Consider the following 9,452-nt stretch of genomic DNA (forward strand, 5'->3'; position numbering starts at 1 on the left):
CAAAGGAAAAGAAAAAGACTTTGAGGCTTGAGCTTAAGTTTGAGCCTCAACTGTATAAGCTATTGTAGCACTAGGGAGTAAGTCTAGACTCATCCTTTAGAGATACTAATTCCAAGAGGCTCGAAATTAAGTTTGATCCTCACTTGTATAGGCTAGTGTAGCACTAGAATGCAAGGCTAGCCTAATGCCATCCTTGTGGTTACCATGGGTATAGAATAGCACCTTAAGTTCAAGCCTCATTTTCATATGCTAGTGTAGCACTAGGATGCAAGGCTTCCCTCATGACATCCTTGTGTCTACTAAGGGCAAGAGGCTCGAACTTAAGTTTGAGCCTTGCCTACATATGCTAGTATAGCACTAGCATGAAAGTCTAGCTTTATGACATCCTTGTGGATACCAAGGGAACAGAACAACACCTTTAGTTTCAAACTTAAGTTTAAACCTCAATTGCATATGATATTGTAGCACCAGTGTGTAAGGCTAGCTGAGGGATATCCTTGTGGCTACTTAGGGAAAGATGCTTGAACTTAAGTTCGAACCTCGCCTACATATGCTAGTATAGCAAGTCTAACATAATGACATCCTTGTGGATACTTAGGGAAAGCGACTCAAATTTAAGTTAGAACCTTGCCTACTTATGCTATTGTAGGCTAGCTTAATGACATCCTTGTGGCTACTTAGGGAAAGCAGCTCAAACTTAAGTTTGAACCTTGCATAGTTAGTATAGCAAGTCTAACTTAATGACATCCTTGTGTCTACTTAGGGAAATCGGATCAAATTTAAGTTCGAACCTTGCCTACATATGCTATTGTAGCAAGTCTGGCTTAATGACATCCTTGTGGCTAATTAGGGAAACAGGCTCAAGCTTAAGTTTGAACCTTGCCTACATATGCTAATATAGCAAGTCTTCCTTGAACTTAAGTTTGAGCCTCAACTGTATATGTTACTTTAGCACTAGGGTGTAAGGTTAGCCTCATGACATTTGTGTGGCTACCAATGCCAGTAGGCTCAAACTCTTCACTTGCATATACTAGAGTAGCACCAGCATTTGGGGCTTGTTGCTACCAAGGGCATAGAAGAACACCTTTAGGCTCGATCTTAAGTTCGAGCCTCAAGTGCATATTCTTTAGCACTAGGATGCAAGGCTTGCCTCATGACATCCTTGTGGCTGGCCTTATTCGCATATGCTATTGTAGCACTAGGATGTAAGGCTAGCCGAGGGACATCCTTATGGCTACCAGAGGCAAGAGGCTCAAGCTTAAGTTCGAGCCTCACCTAGATATGTTAATATAGAACTATCATGAAAATCTAGATTCACTAATTCCTTTTAGGATTCATGCAAGAATAGAAAAACACTTAGGATTGAACTTAAGTCTAGCCTCATGGCATCCTTCTAGTTACCAATGACAAGAGGCTCAAACTTAAGTTTGATCCCCACTTGCATATTCGAGTGTAGCACTAGCATGGAAGGCTAGCTTGATGATATATTTGTGGCTACCAAGGGCATAGAATAGCACCTTTAGGCTCGATCTTAAGTTCGAGCCTCAAGTGCATCAGGGAATAAAAATTCACTTTTAGGCTCAAACTTAAGTTTGAGCTTCCTCTCCAAATGCTAATGTAGCACTAGGGTGCATGCCTAGCCTCATGACATCCTTCTGGCTAGAAAAATTCACTTTTAGGCTCAAACTTAAGTTTGAGCTTCCTCTCCATATGCTAATGTAGCACTAGGGTGCATGCCTAGCCTCATGACATCCTTTTGGCTAGAAATATTCACTTTTAGGCTCAAACTTAAGTTTGAGCTTCCTCTCCATACGCTAATGTAGCACTAGGGTGCATGCATAGCCTCATGACATCCTTCTGGCTAGAAATATAATAGAGCTTCACTTTTAGGCTCAAATTTAATGTAGCACTAATTTGCAAGACTACTCTCATGACATCCTTGTGGCTAGCAAGGGTACAAAACAACATCTTTTGGCTCAAACTTAAGTTCGAGCCTCGCCTATATATGCTAGTGTTTTTTTTTAAATGTACTATTTAACTTAAACATATGATCCTTGTTTAGGTTCTAATATTGTTCTTTTTGGTTGTTTTAGGAATGGAGGCTTCCAATGTACCAAGTATACTAGAGTAGGGTGCACAAGTCTTCACACTCGATGTTCTTGGAATGTCCACTCACACCAAAACTACTGCTCCAAGAATAAAGGTTGACAAGACCTTTGAATTAACAAAAGAAGAAGGAGTGAAGTGGTTTGTGGATACCTACGATACATATGCAAACTACAAAGGTGACATCCATCTATATTTGTCACAAGGTGATATGAAATATGGAGACATGGGGATTGTTGTGGGTGTCAAAGATGATGTGGATGCAACAGCAATGCCATGCTTTGCATGTAATGTGCTACCTATTGGAGAGACCACAAAGGCAAACAAGTCTTGCTTATCATTGGGCACTTTTCATGTAGTAGACATGAATGGTAGCAAACTAGGAAAAGAAAATTCTATTGTAAAATTAGGATTGAAGATCTCCAACTTCACTAATCAAGAAGACTCAGGTGTGGACTGTGTGGAAGACCTAGTGAAGGAAGTGAAACATGCAAAGCAAGTCTTGAGCTTACCAAAGAAGGAGTACGTTAGTCATGCGAGCATAATTTCATGAGCAACACGAGCAAGGGAATTACTCAAGCAACATATAAAAGTGAACAATTTATGTATGTTTCTATATGAAAATATATATCTATGTGTGAGTGTAAGTGTGTTTGTGTGTGTGTGTGCACATATATGTGGATGTGTGCATGCGTATTTCTTAACTTGTAATGAGCTTAAACAATGTTTTTTTTTAAAGTTCTACATAATTTAGAGTTCTATATCTTGCAAGGATCACTAGCATCAAATGCTCAAATGTTCAAATCATCAAGGGATCACTGCTCCACCTTGATGTGGATAATTATTTAGATACGCATAATTAGAAATCTTTAGAAGTGGACTGACTAACTCATGGAGGGAATTGTAGAGTGAAATGATGAGAAATCAACAAATTTTAGCAAACTTCATAGACATCACATGTACAACTAATCCAATATATATGCATGTGTATATGTCAGAACAAACTTTCATGCGTTCATATACTTACTAATCACTAGGATCAAGGGGTCACCACTCCACCTTGCATATGTGTGTGTAACCCTAACTAAGCACTATTTCAAGTTCATGAATTTTCCTTTAAAAAATCGGCCAGATTCTTGTTTGTATAACAGACTATTTTACCAAAAACATTCTCTCCTTATGAGAGACCTCACGTGAGGATTTTGAAGCAATCATACAATTTCAAAAAGTTTCCAATTGTCATGAAAATTTAACTAGATATGTCTTTTCAAATTGACATCTAGTGTTACAAGCCCATGAGTTCACGAAGCCCATGCTATACCCACACATTACGAATGAATTTTACACGACTGTCAAGCGTGATATTATAGAGTGAATGATGAGAAATCAACAAATTTTAGCAAACCTCATAGACATCACATGTACAACTAATCCAATATATATGCATGTGTATATGTCAGAACAAACTTTCATGCGTTCATATACTTACTAATCACTAGGATCAAGGGGTCACCACTCCACCTTGCATATGTGTGTGTAACCCTAACTAAGCACTATTTCAAGTTCATGTATTTTCCTTTAAAAATCGGCTAGATTCTTGTTTGTATAACATACTATTTTACCAAAAACATTCTCTCCCCTCACACGTTCATCTTGTGACAAAGTAAGAGGTATCTTATTTAATGCTACCTGTAAATCAGACTTCCATTTATTCTGCATACACCATTTCAATAAAATGTATCAAGAACCAAAAAGATTATTAGAATTTTACCAAATCTTAACAAATTTAAGTACATACCCCATAAACTATGGGACCAAGGATAGATTGAGTAAGAGGATACCAAACCCTCTTTCCTGATTGTGCTTCTTGAGCCCTTGCTTTCTCCATTGACACTCGTTCAGCCTCAGTAAAATTTTCAGTGATTTGAGACCCATCTAAAGAACAAATGGTACTTGTATGATACAAGTAGTCTTTGAGGTTGGTCTTAATGATTGCTTCTTCATTCATTCTACATAAACAATAAACCATAAAAAATTTACCTCAAGACGTATCATTAAAACAAAGAAAAATCAAAATTTAATGTACAAATGAAAATAAGACTTACATGTTCAATCTTTGAAGAGCAGCAATTAATCTCAACTCCTCTTGTTGGGTAGGAACAATAAATTGTGCCAAAACCCTCACATGTTTCTTCTTGTCATTACGTGAGACCTCGTTTATGCTCTCCATCCAAGAGGCCGCTCGATGATTCCCTTCCCAGACAAAGAACATCTTTCCCTTCAACATGGACCATTGATCGTTGTTTTCAAGCTCATCCTCAAACTCTTTGTTAACCATATGCCAATACTTGTCCCAAGTTTTTGTAATCTCCTCATTAACATCTCTACTTGAACCATCAGGAAGATTTATGGATAAGATGAACATACCTTTCATCTTAAGGTACCCTTCTTCTTCAAAAACCTTCTTAAGTAGAGAAAGGTCCCTTCTAAGCTCTTGTACTCTCTCATTTATCAAACACTTACAAAGAGGAATCATAGGGGGTATACATCCTTTATTGAGGGTTAAACTGTCTATAAACTCGGAGCCTTGAGGCCTGATAATAGCTTGTGGGATGACCTCCTCAACCTCCTTGTCATCTGTCACCTTCTCATTGTCCTTCATACCCCCATCTACATCCTTATCATCATTAGTGGCCTCTTTATCTCCTTGATTATCATGAATGTCTTCTACTTGTTGATTAGCCTGAGCATTTTTAGCTTTATCAACTAATATTTTGCTATCCTCGCTGCTAGCAACAAATTTCCTCTTCTTGCGTATGACTTTGGGTGAAACTTTTGTCCTCTTTCCAAAGCACAAATAAAGAACATATAAGCATATCAACAAAAATATTAAACTTACATACATTTAAAATTTCTTCAAAACAAGATGCTTATTTATGGGCCAAATTTAAAATTCAAAACTTAAGAACATGCATTTCAGTCAAAATCCGACATCACATGCATTGTGTGTGTGTGTGTGTGTGTGTGTTTGCGGAGGTCTTAGCATTGGCCTTCTATGCTTAAAACCAGCCCCATTCCTATGTATATGCATCATACACATCTCAACCAATCACCAATCCATATTGGGTACCTCCTACAATCAACGTATTGGCAAGAGATGCCAATTGAAGTACAATCAAATAGTAGTCTCTTCCAAAAATGGGGGAAGAGCCTCGGAACTTACACAAACACTCAAAATACTGTTGGTTTGAAATACTCCACATAGTTTCTGACATTTTAAGTGCAATGGCATGTTAGAGGCAGTTTATAGCCAATGGGCTTCATGACCAAAGCAATTGGGAAAAGAAGTCCAACCATAAAATTTAACCTCCGCCATTAACACATCCACAGTAAGATATGTGAAGGATGAACGGTCGGTATCTCCCTTAACCGATGGCTACTGTTTGATTGTACTTCAATTGGCATCGCATTTAGCCTACACCATCTGTGGCTCCCGGCCACCAATCCCTGTCAAATAATTTATGTTTACAACTGTACAATATCACAGAATGGTGTTTATTGTTGATGTTATGGTGGAGTTAGAGATGAAGTAATGACTTCGAGAACTCGCAAGAAATGCGGAGTGTAACACCAAAGAGGAGTTATGCTCCAACACCATAGATGAGTTATGCCCCACCTCTTGTGATGATGCCCCGCATATGCTCCCCCCCCCCCATGCCACCTTCCAATGATGAATACCCAGGCAGGGTTTCACCGGTGAAACCCCTGGCATGGAGCAGTGTTGAAAAGAACTTTCCTCATCTTATGGCTTGACTGAGATATGTATGCCTTTCGACTGAGATATGTATGCATTTCGACTGAGATATGTATGCCTTTCAACTGAGATATTTTGGAATTTTACTGAGATATGTATACATTTCGATGGGGAAAGGCAGCTCATAACACAGTTGAAGCTCAAAGGTGTGGAAAGCCAATACACAGCTAGCCCCTTTTGATGGTGTGGAAAGCCAATACACAGCTAGCAAGTCCCATGTTGGTCAAGAATCTACGTCTTCAAAGGTATTTCGCCGGAAAAACCCAATCTTGCCAAGAGCCCCAAGCCACCTGCTCAGTCATTGCCATGGCATCATCCACTCTTTCATGGTGTTGGAGGTTAAAAGTTAAGTGTTTCGCCGCCGAAACTACCTGGTCTGTGCATAATTTCTAGAGATTTCAAGAGGTGAAATTTAGATTTGTTGAACTGAGCTTTTCCAGCCTGTAGATCATGCTTAGACATGCTTAGACATGTCTAAGCATGTAGATCATGCTTAGACATGCTTAGACATGTTCTAAAACACATCTTGACAGATGATTGGGAAGAAGGCACATGTTCTATTTGGCAAAAGAGCTTCGCCCGCCTGTAGATCATGCTTAGACATGTTCTAAAACACATCTTGACAGATGATTGGGAAGAAGGCACATGTTTGATACTACAGTTTCGATAATTTGGGTGATTACAAGCAAGGAAAATGGCAAGGAATAGGCTCTCTGTTTTGGGCTCTCTTTAGAATCTATGAATTAGAGAGATGAAGCAACAAGGGTAATCCTATTGAGTCATCCTATGAGGATCTAGAGGGGAGTAACTTTTAAGTTCAAATAAATACTCCACATGACTTGTACAAGACTGAAGTTGGTAGTCTTGGGAGGATCTGCTCTTTTGTTTTCCCAGTGTCCGGAGGTTCTTCACTAATTGCTTCTTTCGAACGATCACTGACATACAGCAGTAGCAGGCTAGTATAACAAGCAGTATGGATTCATTAGAGCAGTGGAAAATCCTATCCAAAAGTCACATCATTGACTTAATTTAAATCTCTCAATTGCCATAGCATCAATACCTGCTCGCAATAGCTCTCAGGCACCTGCGCAGGCAATTCATTCTCTCTTGAAATGAGCAAGGGGCACCTACACACTTACTGCAGTAGATTTTGCAACAGATCATGCGTTTTTGCATCAGATCACGCGTTTTTGCAACAGATTTGCAACACATCACGCGTCCTTGGCGGCTATCAACAGGCTTGTATCCTTTCGCACGGCAAAATCAGCAAAGGTTGATTAACCTCTGGAAAGCAAAGAGCACCTGCACAGTAAGTGTTTCGCCGCCGAAACTACCTGGTCACACGTTTTTCTCAGTGGGTGGGGGCCCCTTTAGAAGGGCCGTCTGGACCAAGAGCAGCCTGCTACTGTGTGTGAGGGTCAAGTCGAGCTACTGTGTGTGAGGGTCAATGATAGGGGCTGCCCCCGATTGTGTCAAGGATAGGGATTGTGTGCCCTCGAGGATCAAGTCGAGTTGCACATCATGCTACTGTGTGCACCCGAAACCAATTTTCTAAGATACAAAGGAGTTTTGCTGCCGAAACCCCTCCACGACCTGGTAGCAAAAACAACAGAGAGAGAGAGGAGTACCTATTCACGTTTCTGCTGATTGAGCCGTTTCATTGTGTGCTGTAGGGATCGCACACAGAGCTACATTTTCAAGCTTTCCACACAATCAAAGACCACGGCGTGTAGGAAATTTTAAATCTATTTTTTAATTTATTGAATATATGAAAACTATAAAAATGATAATACAAGATATATAATAAAAATGATAACATGCTTGAGTCATATCTAAAGTAAGATACTCCGCATTGAATACCGCCAATCATCACTTTAAAACAAAATATCTTGTGCTTTATTGTTCACTCTCATACCATCATATATACGAGTCTTGTTCTCTGTTTAACACTATCTTTTGCCACTTTCGCCTTTTGCCTTCTACTTTCTGCAAATATGAATACTGCAATTATACGAGATGAGAGCAGCACTAAACAGATAGAGCTTTCAACTCAAAACAGTGTTGTGGAGATCTCATGCCATGAGTTAAGTGCACGTTTTAGATTAGTAGAGCATACAATAAGTTTGCATCAATTATTTGGTGAGCAGAATGAAGGTCTTTCTTTTGAGGTACCAAATATTCACAGAGGAGAGAATACTGTGTTTCAATTGGATATTCAATTTGGAAGGACATTTGTTTTGCATGGCAGACAGCTATCAAGACAAGCTCCTGTTATAGAAATTGAGGAAGAGTGTTCAATACAACAGGTAGTGGAGGAGAAAGGTGAGCCAAAAGCAACAGAGATTGCTAGCTTGGAAACTTCCACTGCACATAGCATAGTTGAGATGCTTAGAAATCTGCCACAAAAGAACTCTTTAAGAGCAAACTTTGAGCTAGTTCGCGAGATAAGAAAGATTGATGAGCTACCACAAAGATATGATGGAAACATCATGTTTGAGCTTCCATATGCAGACCCTACCAATAGGACAACAGGAGCAAATGACAAATTTGATGGACATGTTTGGACAAATGCAGTAACAAGCAATATCGCTGGATTTGATGGGATTGTCAGATTCAAAAAATGTGGTGGACACTTGATGTGCCTAAACAATATATGTTTAGGAGTACAAAGATCAAAAGAAATGAACGAAAAGTTTTGGACAGGGCGTTTGTCAAAAGTCTGTCCCTCAGGATCCACAACAGGCAGCTTTGGAAGCCTAAAATGCTTTTATTGTAATCTTCCCCCAACTTGCATCTCTGAATGCACTTGTAAGCTCATTCTTTGCTTGCCCTCAGAGATCCCTGGTAAGAGAATAACGAGAGGGATTCTTCACATGGGTTGTCACTTACACCCAGTTGCTGAGGGTGTTGCAAAACAAGCAATGGTGGATGTTAAAGTCAAAGTGAAGGACATGATATCTAAAGATTTTGTGGGTAGGCCAAGGAAATAGTACTGCAATCAGCACTTTTTAAAGACCACTCTGCTAAGACAATGCTTTCTGACAAGGACTTAGGTGAGGTCCTTGTTAAACTTGCACCTACACTTGACAAACGAAGATTGTCACGGTGGAGGAAAGAAGCACAAGAGGAGGTCGGCCAACCCACTACTGGCTATGATTCCATTTTTAGTTTGAAGAAGCGCTTGCTTTTTGACTTTTTTCAAAGCATGGCCTTTCCTGGTCAACTAGAGTTCTCTGGCTTTGATAGATGTCACATTTTTAAAATGTCAACCCAAGGACCTGGCAATGGTGTTGATTTGGTTAATAAAATGCGTCCTGGTGGCGAATTGGAAAGTTGTTGGGTTTTCTTTGATTTTGTTAAAAGAATGCAAGAATGGACAACTATGGCATGCCATGTATATAACCCTTATGTTCAAGAAATGAAAACCATAGCTATTGGAGATTTTAAAGTGGAAGATACTGAAGCTCAAACTCTTTTTTGGATGCTACTGAATCGAGTGATGCAAAAGGAGGGTTACAAAAAGGCTGAATTC

The 9,452-nt window shown here is 39.5% G+C and overlaps 2 protein-coding genes across 2 annotated transcripts; one reads left to right on the top strand and one right to left on the bottom strand.

The window, feature by feature from the left end:
- Positions 1-3,892: 3,892 nt before the first annotated feature.
- LOC147428041 (uncharacterized) lies at positions 3,893-5,011 on the bottom strand. Its single transcript, XM_086496301.1, has 2 exons — positions 4,455-5,011; positions 3,893-4,115 (listed from the first exon to the last, which is right to left on the bottom strand). Exons 1-2 carry the CDS (start codon positions 5,009-5,011, stop codon positions 3,893-3,895), a joined length of 780 nt encoding a protein of 259 aa, XP_086352427.1.
- Positions 5,012-7,914: 2,903 nt separating this feature from the next.
- On the top strand, positions 7,915-8,910 carry LOC147428042 (uncharacterized). The gene has a single exon (XM_086496597.1). The coding sequence runs from the start codon at positions 7,915-7,917 to the stop codon at positions 8,908-8,910; it is 996 nt and encodes a 331-aa protein (XP_086352723.1).
- The last annotated feature ends 542 nt before the right edge of the window (positions 8,911-9,452 follow it).

This window comes from Adiantum capillus-veneris, chromosome 23 (assembly GCF_014529385.1).
Source record: "Adiantum capillus-veneris isolate H3 chromosome 23, ASM1452938v2, whole genome shotgun sequence".
In the NCBI taxonomy this organism is placed as follows: domain Eukaryota; kingdom Viridiplantae; phylum Streptophyta; class Polypodiopsida; order Polypodiales; family Pteridaceae; genus Adiantum; species Adiantum capillus-veneris.